General features: G+C 39.0%; 1 protein-coding gene across 1 annotated transcript in view; it reads right to left on the bottom strand.

The window, feature by feature from the left end:
- Nucleotides 1-463: 463 nt before the first annotated feature.
- The window catches only part of PDE6C (phosphodiesterase 6C), a 47,446-nt gene continuing 27,769 nt past the window's right edge, over nucleotides 464-20,140 (bottom strand). The window contains exons 15-22 of the mRNA XM_004749643.3: nucleotides 15,171-15,258; nucleotides 8,358-8,458; nucleotides 6,454-6,561; nucleotides 6,289-6,352; nucleotides 3,376-3,450; nucleotides 3,178-3,261; nucleotides 2,651-2,807; nucleotides 464-787 (exon numbers count right to left, since the gene is read on the bottom strand). Coding sequence (XP_004749700.1) covers nucleotides 726-787; nucleotides 2,651-2,807; nucleotides 3,178-3,261; nucleotides 3,376-3,450; nucleotides 6,289-6,352; nucleotides 6,454-6,561; nucleotides 8,358-8,458; nucleotides 15,171-15,258 — 739 coding nt within the window. The 3' untranslated portion in view covers nucleotides 464-725. The remainder of the gene's footprint in view (nucleotides 788-2,650; nucleotides 2,808-3,177; nucleotides 3,262-3,375; nucleotides 3,451-6,288; nucleotides 6,353-6,453; nucleotides 6,562-8,357; nucleotides 8,459-15,170; nucleotides 15,259-20,140) is intronic.

A 20,140-nucleotide genomic window follows, 5' to 3' on the forward strand; every position in this document is an offset into this window, starting at 1 on the left:
GAATTTGAGATATGAATCACAATTATTAATGTTATGCACTGAATTGTGTCCCCCCCCCCCCTGCCAAATTCATGTTGAAATTCAACCCTCCAGGACCTCAGAATATGACTATATTTGGAGGAAGGGTATTTAAAGAGTTAATTAGAGTAAAATGAGATCATACGAATGGGCCCTAATCCAATATGATTGTGTCCTTATAAGAAGAGGAGATTAGGACACAGACACACAAAAGGAAAGACTATGTGAGGGTAGAAGGAGAGAAGATGACCATCTACAAGCCAGGGGGAGAAGCCTCATAAGAAACCAAACCTGACAACACCTTGATGTTGGACTCCTAGCCTCCAGAACCGTAAGAAAATAAATTTCTGTGGTTTATGCCACACAGGCTGGTATTTTGTTATGGTAGTCCTAGCAAATGAATACTATTAATAAGAACCTTTAAAAAAAGAATTGGTGACTGGTTTCAGGATTATATATTTTTAATTTAAAACAAATTGGCACCAAGAATGCGCTTATTTTCATCTTCTATTTTGCACTTTTGTTGTACTTTATTTTACCCTCAGCATTTTCAGGCTATCAATATATTTCCTTTTGGTGGCCATAAGGGTAGCGTATCTGAAGATCCTGGTACTCTGTTAGTTGATGGTGTGCTGAATGAAGTTTGTTTCTTCTATTTTTCTTCAAAAGTAGAAACGATATTTGAAATTTTGACCAGTCGGATTATATTATAACATGAGGCATGTTTTGGACTTTTTGTCATCACTGCCACCTCCTATATCTTCTGTGGCTAGTAAAAATGAGAAAAAGCAGTAGCATTGGGAATCCATGGGCACACAGTGTTTATTCTAAAACTCTGATAATGTTAGTATCAACTTCATAGCTAGTTAATAGTTGTTAACTTAGATCAAGTACTAAGGGTTTGACCATTTAAAAAACTTGAATTCATGTTCAGAGTTGACCCATCTGAAAAACAGAATCTTATAAATGATTAACCAATTAACATCTGTTTCTCAAGCAAACCACTGAACTGCACAATCTGGGAATCTGAGTTGTTGCTTTGTGCCAGGCACAAAGCTTGTTGCCTGAAGATACGAAATAATGTTTTTAGTTCACAGAGACTTGCCAGGGTAGCAGGAAGAAAGTTCAGAAGTAATTTTTTATGTAAATAAAGATAGAAGATCTATATCCAAGCCACTTAAAGAATCTGATAGACTGTTCATCATAAAATTGAGATAGGGATTAAATTTAATTGTACTAAGAAATACCTTTGCTTTCCACTTGCATAGAAGAATTTACCCCTTTTGTTATCTTTTTGAAGTGAAAATGAGGTTCTTGATTTCCCATCTAAATCCCTTTAAAGACTTCCCTTTGCTCCTCTAGAAGACGAATCCTCAAGCAAGGCATTTAAGGCAGCATTATCCTGCCCAACTGCCTTACCAGCTCTACCTGGTACTTAGCCCAGCTTGCTCTCTAGACTCTGGCTACACCAGCTTTTAGATTCTTCAGTCACACCAAGCTTATTTCCACTTCAAGGCCTTCGTGCATATTCTGTTCCTTTGCTTCCTCCCCACCACCTCCCCCTTTCTTGGCTTAGCCAAAGCCTCCAGTCTTCAGAGTTTAGCACAAGCATCCTTCAGGAAAGCCTTCCCCCATGCTTCCTCTGATAGTTATAATCAATTGTTCATGATGATAGATAATCAGTTCATTTACTGGTTTAATGTCTACCTCCCCAACCACAGGGTAAGCTCTGTGCGATAAGGACCCCAACTTTTCCCAGGCCCTGCCTAACCCAGGGCCTTGTACAGAATAGACCCCCAATAAATACATTGGTGAATGGGTATCAAGAAGTCAAACTCTTACTTTTATTCTGTTGAAGGACATCCTTAACCTTTTAAGCAAAACACTTCTCCCTCCATGATTTCTTGGTTACAACAATAAAAATTTCCTACAAAACCTTTGAAGTGCTGAACCCTCAAGACAAAATGCAAAGTGGTGACATTAGCATTCCCATTTCAAGATGACATTTGAGTCATCTGATAAACTCATAGTTGATCCCAACAGAGTAATTTCAGGAGTAGAAGTTTCATCAGGAAAAACCACTATCTGGGGACATTTGAGGCACAGCCAGTCTTGAAATACCTGCCAAGTCATCCCATTCAGCTGGCCAGCTCTGCTTTCATGTGGGACTTCCTTAAGTCTAGAAGGGAGGCTGGAGGTCTGTAAAATCTCATATAGAGAAGAATATTGAGCTCAGGTTAAGCAAGTTGCCCAAAGTAACAGCTAACATGTAATGTTAGTACTAAATTTATTTTCTCACCTAACCCTGATCCCACTGATTCTATGGCTTTCGTATTTCTAAAATCTCAGTATTCTATGGAGGTGATTAGGAGCCACATACCAGAGTGGAAAGAAGGCTAGCCCAAACCCCTACTTCAGCTGGACCAGTCAATTCCTCCTGGAATTATTCATAAGATCTTGTTGGGGGCAGTGGGGAGTTGTAATCTGAAAAGCACTAATCAATTTATTATATATAATTACTTGAAAAGCAAGTTTCCTGTTTGCATTTACTTTTTATGGTTTTGTCATGTGAGATTAAGCTCAGCCTGACTCCTGGTTACTTTACAACTAGCAAAAACAGATTCCATCTAACCTTTTGTGGTCGTGTTTCCTTCTTCCTGCTTTTTCATCTCCTCTTCAAGCACCTTCATCTTTGCATCATACTCATCAGCGAGGGATTTCCACTCTACTCTGTTGTTCTGAAGACCATTCAGCATTGGTGTGATTTCTTTATGAAACCGTGAGAACTCCTAGAGAGAATTTTAGGTCAGAAACTATTTAAATCATGTAGTTGATTTTCAGTACTTTTCACATGCAGAGAAGGAGCTATAAGGAGTTGTATCAGTGCTCAGAGCTGCTAGGATGAGTTTAACTCAGTGCTGTGGAAACAGGGAAGACAGGTACTGTTTTCTAAATGCATCTGGTCTGTTCAGGGTGCTCCTGAGTTCTAGTTTTTCTTCCAACCCTAAATGAGATTAGGGTAATTCCTCAAGCTACTTTGTAAAAACAAGGATACCCCTAATGGCTTTTCATGTGAGTGACTTTTGATTTTGGTAACACTTTGGAAGAAAAATCCTTATCCCCAGATGATTATATATTTCACTCAATTTGTTTACTTACCTTATATACAAAAGTACAGACAAAATCAATAAATCCAACTTGAAGTTTGGGTAGTTCATCTTTTTTGTTTCTGTCCATCATAGGCTGGAAAGAGAAATAAATCCTTTAAGGATAGTTTTCTAAGACTCTGTGTACAAAAGAGACTGATTTGTATCGATAATTTGTAATAGAAGTGCATTTTTATGTCAAGGTCTTTACAATAGGCTGTTGCTGCAGCACAGTCCTCTCCAGATCTCCTTGTTCCCAAAATTCATTTGCAACCAGAAGTGCCACCTGCAAATAAAAATAAGACTTGATTCATGAAACTGAGTCATTCATAGAGAATTTGCATTTTATTAGTATGAGTGACATTTAAGGGTAGCATTAATATTAATGCTTGAGGCATTGTCATACCATATACTCTGGTTTTAGAAAGATGGTGTCTGGGTGGCTCAGTTAAACGTCCAGATTCTTGATTTCGGCTCAGGTCATGATCTCGGTGGTGGGATCAAGCCCCATGTTGGGCTCCACACTCAGCAGGAAGTTGGCTTGAGATTCTTTTTCTCCCTTTTTCTCTCCCTCTGCCCCTCCCCCTGCTCACATGTGCTCTCTCTCTCTCAAATAAATAAATCTTAATAAAAATAAAAAGATGTCATCTGCAGATTATATTGAAATGGGAAAGAGAAATTTCTCTTGTCACTTCAGCATTCTAGGCCCATTCTGGGAATACCTATCTCCATTTGCTATTGCCACTACATCTCAACAATAAAAAGGGGAGATGGGAGGATATTTAATTCCATTACATTTTGCTTCAAGCTCTGCAGCTTCCCACACATCGTCCTCTTGTCCTGCTTATCTGTTAGCTTCTAGCATATATCTGGGTGTACACACATGCACACAGATGAGCACCCAGATTTACTTGATAACAGGGTGAGGATATTTGAGGGTAAACTTATATAGCTTTTAAAAACCCAATGCCAAGTTTAATGAACTCCTACTAGCTTCCTAATATTTGGCATAAACCAGGCTTGCCAGGAGGAATCAGATGTGACCTGTTTCTTTAAGATGCTTCTAGTCTCATAGAGACAGTCATGTAAACCATGTGGGTAAGGGCTGTAAAAGTAGTAGTTGAAGTGTTGGGGATCAGGAGAAGGAAGTAAAGATGAGTTTCATAAAGGAGCTTGCATTTATTTTGTATCAAGGATGAATAGTAGTTTTTCAGATAAAGAGGAGGGGAAGACTATCTGCAGAGATAAAATTGAGCATCCAGAGCTTAGAGTGAGAGACAGTGAATGGGAGAGAGTGCCAGGAAATAATCTGATGAGTGTGAGTTAAAGACAGGTAAAGACAGACCATGTAAGCTTTGCTAGAAAGTTTGATTCTCTAGACCAGCGATTCTATTTTTTTTTTTTAAGCTTGTATTTATTTATTTATTTGACAGACAGAGATCACAGGTAGGCAGAGAGGCAGGCAGAGGGAGAGAGAGGGAAGCAGGCTCCCCGCTGAGCAGAGAGCCTGATGCGGGGCTCCATCCCAGGACCCTGAGATCATGACCTGAGCCAAAGGCAGAGGCTTAACCCACTGAGCCGCCCCGGCGCCCCTAGACCAGTGATTCTTATTCTTGGAGCCCTAGTGCACCAAAGAGCACTAGCAGCCCCAGCAGGTAGGGGCCAAAAGAGATTTCAGCTAAAGTAAGTTTGTTTTTTTCTTTTATATAAAGTGATTTTGTACAACTTTTTGTGGGGTGTTTGGGGAGGACTTTACTTCTTTTTTTATTATTTATTTATTTGTTTTAAAAAAGATTTTATTATTTATTTATTTGACAGAGAAAGAGAGATCAGAAGTAGGCAGAGCAGCAGGCAGAGAGAGAGGGGGAAGCAGGCTCCTCTCTGAGCAGAGAGCCCGATGTGGGGCTCAATCCCAGGACCCTGAGATGAACCTGAACCAAAGGCAGAGACTTAACCCACTAACCCATCAGGCCCCTTTAAGAAAGCTTGAATACCTCTGGCAGTGGTGGGGGGTGGGGAGGTGGGGGGTGGTTAGTAAGCTTTTAAGTAGAGGAGTGGCTGAGCAGCGGTCTCAGTATAAATAATCCCAGCAGCAGCTGGGAGGAGGGCTGAGTACAGCTCGGAGGAGGGCTGAGTAGTGGAGGAGGAGGAAGGGTCACTTAGGAGGATCCCGCCACACCATCTTGCTGATGAAAGAGTAGAAGTCTGACCTGAGACTGTAGCCAGCATGACAGACAGGAATGGGGAGGGGAACTTCATGCAAGGCCCTAGGTTTCTGGCCTGGGTGATTGTGCAGATAAAGAATCAAGAGTAAATAAAGAAGGAAGGACAGGCACATCAGGGTGGAAGGAGCACAAGTGTTTGGTTTTGGAATTTGACAGTTCCAATTACTCTATCCTTATTCATATAACCCACAATTACAGTTGAACCCAGTGAATTCTGGCCTCTCTTCTCCCTAGGGTTTTTCTTAGAAGTCACTGAGGGAAAAAGAGAAGTTTCTTTCATCCAGTTAGTAAGAAATCAAGTAATAAACTAGCGACTCCTGACTCTCATTCCCTGAGGTTGGCAAAGAACTGGGGAAGGCACCCTTAAACACGAACTGACTATAGACAGTGCCTTTTACTTACTGACACACAAGAAGAGGTTATAGGAGCAAAACCACCCTTGAAAGCACTATGTTTCTTGTGCCAATTTATCTCCTCTATTAAAATCTCAGACATTCCCTAAATAATTGTATATAAAGTTTTTGCAGTCTGTTCAATGATAAGGAATTCTTTGCAAAAAGCATTTTCTTTCTAAGGTCCCTTCTCTTGCCTTGGAGCCTAACCAAATTACCTGTTGTCTTACTGACACTTGCGAATTCTTGAAAGCTGCCTTCATTAGCAGAAATCCAACAGGGAACATTTTATTTTTGTCCTAACTTCCTAAGTTTCTTTTATCTTTTTAAATATAAATCAATTGTTTGTTCCAGGATAATGAAAGGTAATCACTTACAAAATGTATAGTCACATAATTGCTACCTATAGCAAAATTCCAAGATTGCCAGAATATTCCTTTTCTCTCTTACATGTGATCTAGATAGCATCTGTGCATGTGACAGAAGAGGAGACATAACGGTACTCACCTGACTTTGTACCTCCCAGGGTTTGGTTATAGCTGACAAGTCGCAAGCAGTCATCATCATTGCCCTTGGGAGAAAACAACAGTTGTTAAAATAGATATACAAAATAAGTGGTTTATTGTTTTGTTTTGTTTTTGCCAAAAAAGGAATAAAATTCTGACTACTCACATGATAACCTCTTTTTTGGTTGGATCAATGGTCACATATTTGATGGCCTCTTCTTCAGTTTCCATTTTTTCACAGGCATCAACAATTTTTTGAAACATGGTTCTCTTCCTAAAAAAGATACAGCTGTGCAACAATCTTAGCATATAAGACCAGAGATAAAAAGTATCTTTAATATGTGCTTTTCAGATTTCCTGTTCCCACTTTCCATCAGATGTCCACATAGTGGATCTAAGGGGTCGGGGAGAAGAGAACAGGGAATGGCTATTAACTTTGGCACAGAAAGAGTTTAAGAGAGAAAAACCACAAGCCACAAAAGGGCAGGGGGGAACACTGGTAAGTTTGAATACATTAGTAACAAAGGAGATCATAACATAAACAAAAAGGCCAGAGGCTGTGTTGAGATAAGATGATAAAAAATTCATAAAACCAACAAAGAAACTAAAATACATGAAGAGATGCTCAGCCTCACTGGTTAAAAAAAAAAAAAAAAAAAAAAAAAAAAAAAAAAAAAAAAAAACAAATTTGAACAGCAGTAAGATTCCATCTCACACTCAAACTGACAAGATAAGTAGTCCAGATACAGGATAACAGAAACTCTTGTGTACTGCTGGTGGGAATTTAAATTGGGGAAACTACTCAGGAGTGCAGTTTTGCAATGTAGTATTAAGACTGAAGATTTGCAAACTCTACAGCAATCTCAGTTCTAAGTATGTACATTAGAGAAAATCACATGCATACATGGATATACAATATAGCATTGTCAACAATAATGAAATGTTGGAAATGATCTAAATGTCCATGTGTAAAAGAATGGCTGAATTCATTATGACTTCTTGGTAAAGTTGAATATACAGTTAAAACTAATAAACTGGATCTTCGTTTACCACCGAGGTAAATCTTTAAAACATAATGTTACATGAAAAAGCAAGTTGTAGAAAAGTGTGTACAGTAAGATACCATTTATGGACAATTTAAAAACACAATTAACAATATAAAAACATGGAAAGGACGAGTACACATCAGCATCAGAATGATGGTATCTGTGAGGGAGATGGTAGGGGCTTTTCATGGCGGGATGGGATACCTTGAGTGCATGACTTTTTTTTCCACAAAAAAAGATCTCAGATGGGTGTGGAAAAAAATCTTAGTATTTGCTGAATCTGGGTTATGGATATTTGGATATTAATTATATTATTCGAAGTATCTGTCTTCATCTTTGAATAACTAAATTTTTAATTAAGAAGGATCAGAGAGCCACAATTTGATACTACCCATCTAAATCATTAGATACTACAGTTAGTAGTATCTAATGTTAGTTACCACAACTAGTTAGATACTACAACTAGTTCCCCTTGTTCTAATCCATTTTCACTAACAACTTTATAGTTCACTGACAAGAAAATGGGCAGAAGCTTGGAGTGTCTGGTCTCCTTGGTTATTATTACTATAAATAGGCTAGTACTCTGCTGTATGTGACTCAGAATTATCCAAGTTTTGTTAATGTGCACTGGTATCACCAAGATTTTTTAGCTCCCAGATTGCAGCAGAATCAAATGTCTGATCCTGCAACTCTAAATACTAGCCCCTGGACCATGATGAACCCACCAGGACAAGCATCACCTCATAAGGCTTTGTGGCATCACTCTTCTGGCAATGCACCAACCTCGCTGTACATTCTTCATTTCAAATTTCTTCAGATAACAAACCATTGACATTAGGGGATTAGTTTTCTAAAATATGTTTTCAGATGTCTAGTAAATTATGAGGTACTTGGAGTATATTCTACTGGTGATCCCAAAGGAAAGTGAATAAATATGTGTGTGAAGAAATGCCTTTTAACTTGAATGCAATGGGCCATTTATGTAAGGCAGAAGCACACAGAGTATAAGGAAGTTTGTACTTACTTAAAATACAAAGCCAGGTCAGTTGCTATTATTGCAACTTCAAACAAATGAATAACTGTTTCAAACTGGCGTTTATTTAGGTTCTGAAAGATATTCAAACTCTGTAAGATAAAAATTCACATAAATGGGTCTATTAATTTTTAAAAATCACAATAAAGTACACTCATTAATTTGCCTTTGATTCAACAAACCAACAAAACTATGCCTAACAAAATAAAGATAATTAGCATAGAAGAAAAACTAGGTCTTTCACTTTTTTTCTTTCAGCTTTCTCCCTTGGACTGTTACTCTTCTACATTGAGTAAGGTAATGTAAAGTATAAAAATAGATATTAGCAAACACTCATGTAATCAGTGTATAAGTTTGGGAAGCAAATAATAGTGCTTTTTCCCAGAATCAATTATAAATATAATCGATTTAAATTTTGCTTGTATTAATTGAGGAGCTTTAATAAAGAATATCTAGTACAGCCAATTGTTGGATATGCTGAATTATCCACCCGATAATTTTAGAGTAGTCACAGAAATTGTTGGAAAACTTTCAGAAACTACAAGTTATACTAGTACTCATGTATTTACTGGGGGAAAAAATCCTCTCCAAGTTGCTCTTAAAATGTTTTCCTGAAATTATGTTTTACAATTTAACTAGACCTTTCTTCAAAGAGCTTCCCACTAATTATCTCCTCATAAATGGATCAGCTTCATAGTGTTCTAGAAAATGAGAGCAAATTTGGGAGTGGTTTTTAAATGTTCTTATATTCCAAAATGTATCATTTTGATGATTACATGGTTTTAAACAACAAACTACATCTAGTTAATAGTATTGTAACAATATGTATCATTTTGCAAAAGCTTTCATATTCCAAATCCATCATTTTAGTAATACAGGCCAAAGGACATGGATAGTGGTTTTGCCAAATGAAGTTAATGGTTATGAAATAGGCATATAGACGTGAATCACATTTTTATCTTTTTTTCTCACTCATTTTCCTTGTAAAGATTTTATTTATTTGACAGAGAGAGAGACACAATCAGGAGGAGCAGCAGGCAGAGGGAGAGGGAGAAGCAGACTCCCTGCTGAGCAGAGAGCCCTACAGCATGGGCCTTGATCCCAGGACCCTGGGATCGTGACCTGAGCCAAAGGCAGATGCTTAACTGACTGAGCCATCCAGGTGCCCCTTCTGACTCATTTTTTACTTTCATCTAAAAAAAGGGGAAGTCTCCTAATTGAAAAACTCTGTCTTTATTCTTTTTATTTTCTCTATTCTTTCATATCTAAGGATCTTTTAAAAAGAGCTTTTAAGTGGTTTCTTTATAACCTATGGATATAGATTCATATAAAAGATCCTGCTTCTGTTTTTTATTAGTGGCTAGAAAGCCCTTGACCAAATTTGAGGCCCATGTCTTACACATCTCACTGTAGACATTTAGGGCCTTTACTATTTCTTTCTTCTCTTTTCTTTCCTTTTTTTCTTTTCTCTTCTTTTTTTTTTTTTTTTTTTTTTTTTAGTTAGATAAGGCAGAGTCAGTGATTAGAGCAGGAAAAAATTAATACAAAATGATCAATACCAAGATATCCAGATGACATTACTAAAATATGAAGAATTAAGTATCAGATGAACATCTATGCAGAAAAAGCAAGTCATGGTGAGTGCTGTGAAGTGTGTAAACCTGGTGATTCACAGACCTGTACCCCTGGGGATAAAAATATATGTTTATAAAAATAAAAAAATTAAAAAAAAAAAAAAAAAAAAAAAAAAAGAAAAAGCAAGTCATATGTAAGACGAAAAGACTGGCCATATACAGCTCTTGAGGACAACACTTCAACGCCAAAAGACAGTGAAGCAATGTTCTTCAGTTTCTGAGAAGTGTGATGCAAGACCTTTATGTCCCGCCAAATTGATCTTTAAAAACAAATGTAACAAACAGGTATTCTTAAACATGTACTTAGATTAGACTCTCTTGGAAAAACTGCCATTTGACAAAAACCTAGCCAATCAAGGTGTGAGTCAAAATAAAATACAGAGGAATGGAGAAGCCATAATAAAAGGATTGATTTTAAGTACAGGGCCCATTTAAGAGTAGAATTAAGAATACACAATTGTGGGGCACCTGGGTGGCTCAGTGGATTAAGCCTCTGCCTTCGGTCATGATCTCAGGGTCCTGGAATCGAGCCCCGCATCAGGCTCTCTGCTCAATGGGGAGCCTGCTTCCTCCTCTCTCTCTCCGCCTGCCTCTCTGCCTGCTTGTGATCTCTCTCTCTGTCAGGTGAATGAATGAAATCTTTAAGAAAAAAAAGAATAAACAATTGTGTTGAAGCTAGAGGGTATTATGTGAAGTGAAATAAGTCAGTCAGAGAAAGACAAATACCATATGATTTCACTCATGTGAAATTCATGTGGAATTTAAGAAATAAAGTAAATGGTCATGGGGGGAAAAAGAGAGAGAGGCAAACCAAGAAACAGACTTAACTACAGAGAGCAAACTGATGGTTACCAGAGAGGAAGGGGTGGGGGCACCGGGAGAGACAGAGGATGGGGATTTAGTAGGGCACTTGTTCTGATGAGCACCCTTGTGTGTAAGTGTAGAATCAGTACATAGTACGCCTGAAACAAATATTTCACTGTATGTGAACTAACTGGAATTTAAGTAAAATTATCCTTTTAAAAAGGGTAAACAATTCTGGAAATTATCAAGCAACATGTGAATTTTATAAATACTGATAATGATAAAAGAAATAGTAATGATAATAAACACCTTACAAAACAGAAGTGAAGGTCTGGGAAGAAGTAGAAGCATCTTAATTGCTTCATGTTTTAAAAATATAAAAATTCTAAAAGTTGAGCTCTAGTTTGTTACAATTTCACAATTTCTCACTCTGAGTAATTTGTTCATTGTAGAGGGCTCTTTAAGAGCTAGTATCTCTTGCTTAAAGACAGAGTGTCCAAAGTTCTGCAACTCCTTCCATTTCTAAAATGTTTCTTCCATTAAATTCAAATAGAATTAAATAAAGATACATGGAAAACTAGTCAGCAATGAAAAGGAATGAATTACTGATATATACAATGCAGACATATCTCAAAATTATTGCTTTGTGTGCAAGAAACCAGCACAAAAAATTACTTGTATAATTGCATTTATATAAAATCTACAAAAATCTAAACTAATTTGTAGTGGCTGAAAATGTTTCAGTGGTTGTCTAGGGCTGGGAGCAGAGAGCAGCATGCACTGCAAAGGAGAATGAGGAATGGTTTGGGGTGATAGATGTGTTCTATATCCTGATTGTGCTGGTGGTTTCTTAAGTGTATAAAATTATATAAATTCATAAAGCTGTACACATTGAGGGGGTAGAGTTTATTGTACACATATTATGTTTCAATGAAGCTGCTTTTAAAAATGGAACTCTGACTTTAAAAAAAGCTTGGATAATATAACTCATTTTTCTAAAATTGTTTCCATCCTGCCTGTATACTCACAGGGTGGCCACAATGAAGTTCATCACGTGGTAACGAAATAGCTATTTTCTGAGTGATAGGATTTGAAATAATTTCTTTAACATTTGTTTTTGAATTTTTCCCTGTCATTGAGCTTTTATATTGGCAAGTATAATTTTTAGAACCGCTATGAGGTCATTGATTTTAAAAACATGTACGTATGTAATACTCCATTTGTTTCCCCAAGGACTATGCTGAAAACCTGAAGTGGGAACAGGTGCACCAGAGCAAGAGAGGAGGCCTGCTTCCCAGCTGAATCCTGTGGGCCCCGGTGTGCACAGCGGCTCTCCCTAGCCCACAGAGAGTCTTGTTTGTTCTCCCTGACTATTAAAATGGCAGTAAGTGTATCAGTTCCGAGTGGTCCTACAAAATAAGTAGGAGTGACTCCATTTCATCCGGAGTAGGGCTTTCAGATGCAGTGAGGCAGGAGAGAGTACAGGCTGCTCCAGCCTTCAGTATGGTACCTGCAACACCGATCAAAAGAGATTGCTAACATGTTCATGGCTCACTGGGACCAAACACAGGATATTTCACTGTTTCTTCGCTCCTTTGTATACGATGGGCTTGGTATGGGAAAGCATAAGTAGAATTATAAACTCTGTATAGAAGTGTTTTGAATAATAACAGCGCTCCCATTAGTTAAGCTGAGAAATTCATTTTGTTTTTTCTACAATACATGATGGCATTAAAATTTATACTTTTACAAATGTGACCAGCATTTTTCCACCTGTTGACTCAGGTGAAAGAGTGGACTTCTGTCTGGTTTAGAATTCAGGTGGTTCTTAATCCTCAGAACAGTGAATCCCACTCTACTAGAACATAAGGACATTTTAATTCAAAGCCTCACTAATATGCAAAATAAAATGAGTAATGACCACAAAATGCCAAAACTGTTTTATAAATCATGAGGATTTATCTTATTTAAATGCTTTTAATGCAAATATTTTCTTTATACAAAAAAACAAATGGAAGAAGAACATTGTCTCCCAAAAGTGTAAAAAGAACATCTGATGGCTAAAAATTTCATTTTTTTTTTTAGTGTTCCATTTGCCTGCTCATAAAAAGCTCTATGATTACATTGCCTAGCGACTCTATTTACAGGCCCTGTAAGTTTGCAATTAGCAGGTTGGATAGCATTGTAGACAGGTCCGTGCCAAGGTGGTATGGATTACCCAGATGCAGTATGACTTTTTAGAAAGAATAATAAGCCTTTATATAGCCATCAAAACCAATCTCAGACTCCAGTGTAAATAAAATTAAAAAAAAAAATTAAGATGGAAAACCACAAGTCTATTATAAACCTTTAAATTCCAGAAAGGAAAACCATAGGAGATAGGAAGACCACCCCCCCAGCCCCACCTCCACTGCCCCACCCCCCACCAACCTCCAATGTTAAGCATTTAAATACTTGGTTGAAATTCTTTTTTTGTTTTTGTTTTTTTAAGATTTTGTTTATTTATGAGTATAAGCAGGAGGATGGGTAGTCAGAGGGAGCAGCAGACTCCCCGCTGAGCAGGGACCTGAGCCAAAGGCAGAGGCTTAACCCACTGAGCCATCCCGGCGCCCCTTGGTTGAAGTTCTTAAAATGTATTTTGCTTTGCAGGGACATGTAAAATTAAAAAATAAATTATATTTGACACTACCAGCTTGTGGTGTAACATAATCAGTGACACCACTGATTATAAAAAGTAGGGAAAATTCTTACTCAAAAATGTAAGATTGTCCCAACAAAGACTCATAACAAATTAGTAGCAGGAATTTACTCTTTTCTTCCTGAATTACTTTCAATTCCACTCCTTTTCTTAATTTTCCATAGAACAGATAATATCATCATTTTTATGTTATAAACCCTATTGCAGGGATAGGTTCTGGCTGCACACTAGAATTTTCATTCTCATTAAAAATGTATGAGACGCCTAGGTGGCTTAGTTGGTTAAGTGTCTGCTTTCAGCTAGGGTTGTGATCCCCGGGGGGCCTGGGATTGAACCTTGCATGGCGTCCAGCTCCCTGTTCAGTGGGGAGTCTGCTTCTCCCTTTCCCTCCATGGCTCCCCCACCCCTGCCCACACATGCTCTCTCTCACTCTCTCTTTCTCTCAAATAAATAAATAAAATCTTAAAAAAAAAAAAACTAAAAATGCAAATTCCTGGGCCAGAATCCCAGAAAACCCCGTCAGGAAGTGCAAAAATGAAGCCCAGGAACTTTTTAACAACCTGCATGAATTCTGCAGAATTCGTGAATTCCATGTGAATTCCACCCTGTGAATTCTGATGCACTGGGTCTGGGTTCCCTGTCTGGGCGTGGAATCAATCACAGGCTATTAAAAACACTCAACTATTTTTTTTTCTTTTCCACCTTTCTGCCTGGTCAATCTACCTTACAAGTTTCCCCACTTGCTTTACGTTACTTGGGAGAATTTAGTGTTATCTCTGGGCTTAGGCATATTTCTGTATGCTTCTTCCCTGAGCCTTTAATAAAAGATTGTTACAGAAACTGAGAAAAGCTCTACCCTGCCAAAGGGATTATTTCTCCTGACTGAGCACATGTGATTCCCAACATGTTCTCTGTTACGACAAAATGTTTCCCTCCATCTAATAATGACTCGTTTTAATCAGCTTTCGCTTGGAATTTCTCAAGAGGTTTTTTTTTTTTAAGTATAACTAGAATATATATCCACTTTCCCCCAAGTCTATATACCCCTTAAATAAAATTGATAAAAAGAAGAATGACAGCCTCCTATGGAATGTTAGTAACATGTGACAATGTGCAAATCAAAGTGAATTCAAGACCAAGCTTCCTGCACAAAGCTGTCGCTGCTCCCCTATGCCCTACCCACTCTTGAATGTGGCATCTCCTTCTAGAATCTCAGCATTACCAGTGCCTCTCTGACCGCAGTTGTCTGTTTCTGTTTTGTATCGTGGTTTCATGCTTACCTTACCAAATCTTGACTTCCTCAACGATACAGACAAAGCCTCACAGGGCATGCTCCATGAATAAGAAAATCATTGGCTATGTAGCCTACTTTCCCCTTTCCATATATATATCCTTTAGGGAGAACAGGGCCCTCTCACATCCACCATAGATTTTTCTTCTTTCTCCACAGACCCACAGAGATTTTGTGGCTTTCTATGGCTCTTTTCTATCTCAGCTCCTTCCAGCCTGGTTGTTCAAAACTCTTGCAAAATAGGCATTTCTAGCAATTGACTGCAATAAGGGTTTAGGCTGCCAAATGCCATAACTCAAGGCCATCCTCTTTCTAGGCATTTTTGATGGGTTAGTGCTTTGATCCAGAGCTTCTGAGCTGGAGAAGGGCTCATGTACCTCATCCTGCAGGAGGGTCTTACTGTACTCCAGGTGATGCCTCTCCAAAATGGAAGATCCGTGAAGCTTTGCTAATGGAGACGTGGATCTAGGAGGAAGAGGATATGCCATAAGTTCAGCAGCTTAGAGATTACACGGAAGTCCATACAGTATAAAGTCTTTACTCTCTGAGGACATTTTCCATTTCTTCTTTCTCCCTCTCCTCTAATACCTGTGAAATGATCGAAAGGAACATATTGGGACCAGTTTTTTTAGATTTAGAACATGAGAATACACTCTTTTAAAAAATTCTTTAAGAAAGCTAATTTGTTGAATGCATAAAATGACTGAATTAATTTAAATTAGGAAGTTTGGTTCATCCCCTGCATTTTTAAGTTTAAAATCTTGAGGTTCCCTGGAGCTTATGGCACTGGTCTGCGACTCCCTGAACATGGAACAAACCTCTTGAAAGCCCACAGATCATTAAATGGAAAATGTTTACTAAGAATTTCCAGGAACTGGGGCACCTGGGTGGCTCAGTCAGTTCAGCATCTGCCTTCAGCTCAGGTCATGATCCCAGGGTTCTGGGATCGAGCCCTGCTTTGGGCTCTCTGCTCAGCAGGGAGTCTGCTTCTCCCTCTGCCCCACACCCCCCTCTCATGCTCTCTTTCTCTTTCTCAAATAAATCGATAAAATCTTAAGACAAAAGAAAAAGAATTTTCAGGAACCAAAATAAAAATGATTATAAAGTGATCATTTTTTTTTTCCTCCTCTAAGACAGGGACAGCAATTTTAAGTTAAACTTCCCATTTGTTAACTGTTAGGTCACAGCTTTCTATAAGTGGGGACTACAGTCTTGGGTGCCCTGTCTTCCTTCAAGTTTTTCTGTTTGAGAAGGGGATGCCCTCAAAAATAAAAGGTACAGAGAGGAAGTGATAGAGAGAGGCTGAGAGGCTGAGGTCAAAGGCCTACACAGGTAGTATAAAGAATTTGTTATAAGAAATACAGAATGAATAAATAATTTTAAGAAAGGAAGAAATCAGAGATAGGAGTGGCAGCCTTAGTAGAGAAGTTTCATCTTATTTGAGAAAGAACAGAACTTTAGGGAGTAGAAGAGATAGTAACAGGTCACTAACAAGTCAGGTAACCCACATGCTCTAGTTAGGGAACAGCGTCTGAACAATATGATAATTGATCCTAATTTTAGGACATATTTAAATACCTCCTCTGTGTTAGCACTGGAGATTTAAAAAAATTAATTAAAGCTCAATTCCGGTCAGAAAAGAATTCCTTTAGGTTTAAAAGCATCAATCAAGAAAGATTTCTGGGCATTTAGAGATACACCCAATCTCAGAATAATACCTCATAGATTATTTATTAATACAAAAGAGAAAATGTACCTTTACCTAAAGAGAGCTCCTGGATATTGCCCATAAATAATTTAACTATACTTCATAAATAATGGGACAAATTGCTACTATGGGCTTCCTGATGGACTGAGAAGGATACTATCCATGTAGAAATCCCACCAAAAATGTTTACCCTGAATCTGGTAAGTAGGAAACCACTGGGAAAATCCAAATTGAGGGCTTTTTCCTGCACAAGAATCGTCCTAGACTAAAAAATGGCCATATTCAGAAAGATACAGGAAGGTTGAGGAGTTATTACAGATTAAAGAGATTAAAAATACTGGACAACCAAACACAAGGCGTGATCCTTGATTAGATCCTGAATCAAAAGGGAAAAAAAAAAAAAAGCTATGAAGGACATTATTGGGAAAATTGGAATCACTTGAATAAACATTCTATATTGGATAACAGTAGTGTACCAATGTTAAATTTCCTCAGCATGATCATCATGTTTTGTGTCTATGGGCAAATGTCTCCCTTATTCTTAGGAGATACATGCTGAAACATTTTGGGGTAAAATGTCATGATGTCTGCAACTCACAGATGGTTCAGTAAAAAGAAAAAGAATTAATTTATATATATACACAGACACACACATATGTATATACATATTTGGAGAGAAAATTAGTTTAGCAAGATATATTTTTAAAGTAAATTTCAGAGATGTCATTAAAAGTTTCCAAGGGATACTGAGAAAAAAAATTTTTTTTAAAATCATACCATCCATCAATAATTCTCTGTATTTTGGAAGTCTGCCAACAGTAAGCTTGAAGGATGGAAAATAGCTAGTTCAGCTGTGCTACTGACCAGGGAGAAAATAACGAAAGTAGAGAAACTCAAGCAGGAGATCATGGTGTGACTTGACTAGCCAACCTACCAGTTTTCCTGGACTTTTCAAGAATGATTTTTGAAAATTAAGACTCCAGCCAGGGACAGTGTTGGTAAGAAAGTGCTAAGGGGTTCTTTTAAGGTAGACGAGTAATATCCCAACTTCTCGAAGAAATCTGAGGACTGTTGTGGGGAGGGACACCACTGTCAGTATTCCCTAGGGAATTCTGAGGTGGTGGAGGAGATGATTGAAGACTGGATACAAGTAAATTTTATCCTAAAATTTAAGAAGCAGAAAATGACACAATCTGTAGATGACAGAACAGGAAGGTTGACCTTTACCTCTGAAACAATTTAAACTATTTCAGAGTTTGCAAGCACTTACAGAATAATCATTAGGAAATCCCAAAGCAGGTTTAGAAGGAATACATGAGGCCAGGTTGATGTTATGGACCCTTTTGTGACAGGGTTGGTGGGAGCAGAAGGCCACGGAGCCCCTGTGTCTGGATTTCAGCACGGCAGTTGACAGGGCGCCTTGGGATATCTGCAGTAGGTTCTGGAACAGTGAGCGTATCCACTCACACAGCTGGGCAGCAGAGCCCAATGAGTGGGTTTAATTGACTGTCTTCAACTGTGAGAACAGTTTTCCAGTCCTGGGCCCCAAAACTTTGCCCTTGCTCTTGTCCTGATGCATAATTTTACCAGTGACTTGAATGAATATTAATGGAAACCATGACTAATTTTTCAATGATAAAAAACTGGAAAAGAAATGAATCCATTGGCTGACAGAGAATGGCAAAGGCGATTTCAATTAAGAGTGAAATGAAGAATCAAGAAGATGAAATTTAATTAAGATTAAATGTAAAACACTTCAGATCCTGTCTGGATTACTGTGTTAAACCCCAAGACCTGCATTTAAAGAAGATAGGAGTGGCAGCCTTAGTAGAGAAATGACGTGTGTGGAGACTTTATATATGAAATGGTTTAAATAGCTGGGTGTGTTCAACCAGGAAAGGAGGAGGGGAAAGTGATAATTCTCTTTTATATGAAGGAATGGTCTGTGGTACAGAAATTATGCATATTCTAGCAGCTCCAGAGAGAAACCTGAACAGGACAAACAGATGTGATTGGGAGACGAATTTCAGTTCAATATCATAAAGAACATCCAACCATCCGAATCATCTAAGAGGGGAATGGTGTGTCCTGTTGGCCATTATGGGAAAAGCCAGATATGGACTCGAGGACATCAGGAGGAAGGCAGTCGAGGAGAGGCCTGTGTTGGATGGGGGATAAGATAAATTTTAACATTTCTCATATTTTGTCCCAGTAACTGCATTTCTTCAGGGAGAAGACGGAGGAGAGAAAAGAGGCAGAAAGACAAGATGGCCAAAAAACTAAACAAGGAAAGGGGTGAGAGGAATAAAGAAATCAGTAATCTTAGAGATGAGTGAAGCAGAAAACAAACTGACTGGAAAAGTGAAGGGACCAAAGAGAGTAGGAGAACTGGAGGTAACGACAGAAATCTGAAAATGGCAAGGTTTTTGTTTTTTGGGTTTTTTTTTTTTAAGATTTTATTTTTTTATTTGACAGACGGAGATCACAAGTAGGCAGAAAGGCAGGCAGAGAGAGAGGGGAGAAAGCAGGCTCCCTGAAGGGCAGAGAGCCCAAAGTGGGGCTCGATCCCAGGACCCTGGAATTATGACCTGAGCCGAAGGCAGAGGCTTTAACCCACTGAGCCACCCAGGTGCCCCGAAAATGGCAAGGTTTTTAAGGCATTGTCAGAGGGTAGTCCATAACGCTAATAAATTGAGGGTGAAAACCAGAACCAAGGGGGCCAGACATTCTGGAGACGAGAAATCAGACCATGGGCACAAGGTCCAGCCAAGAAGCAGAGTCATCTGTGATCCCTGCTGCTTCATGTCACCCTCTATGGCGAGCTGATTTGTCACCATCAATGTGAGAGTAATAATCGTGTTTCATTCCACCTTCTCAAGAACATGCCAACATCATGTCTCCATAGCTCTGTGGACTCCTAAGCAATTCTTCCAGAACAAGAGGGATATGAAGAGCCTCAGTGAGCATCACAATTGAAGGACAGCATGCAGCAAGGCGGTGTTTGATCATGGTGGCATAGCAGAGCTGCCAGGACCAAGGACACCCATGCTGAGGTGCCTGCAGTGAGGAAGCCCAAACATGGGTCCCAGTCCTTCCACTGCCTCATATTCCTGCCATCCAGTCTACAGAGAGAAATGGCGGGAGACATTCAGCATGCCCCCCAGCAGATGGATGGAGGCACACACACAGACCCCAGCCAGGCCAAAGCAGAGACCTCAGAGGTGGCTGCATCCTTCCTGGAGGCCAGATGCCACATCCAATTTGGCAAGATGGACTTTGCCTTTCTGAGCTTGTTTCTTCCTCAGTGAAAGAGGGAGGTGATAGGAGCCCCCATGTAGGAGCACTAGGAGAATTCAAAGAGGCGATGAGTGCCAAGTTCTCAGCGTGGGGCAGCACACCTTGGCTACTCAGTAGATCTGAGGTGGCCACCACACCAGTGGTCAGAGGAGAGGAAGGGAACCCAGCCACTGTCAGGACACTGGCCTGCAGGAATGCAGAATGGCCCACGTGCACGGGGATCTCTGGAGGGGAATCCGTCCCTTGCCCGAAGCCACAGAGCCAATCCTCTTTTCAAGACAAAGCCCCATAGCTGGAGTTACTGAAGGTGAAGACTGACGTCACCACTCACGGGGTGCTTTT

The sequence above is a fragment of the Mustela putorius genome, unplaced genomic scaffold (assembly GCF_011764305.1).
Source record: "Mustela putorius furo isolate JIRA1106 unplaced genomic scaffold, ASM1176430v1.1 tig00003909_pilon_pilon_pilon, whole genome shotgun sequence".
Lineage (NCBI taxonomy): Eukaryota > Metazoa > Chordata > Mammalia > Carnivora > Mustelidae > Mustela > Mustela putorius.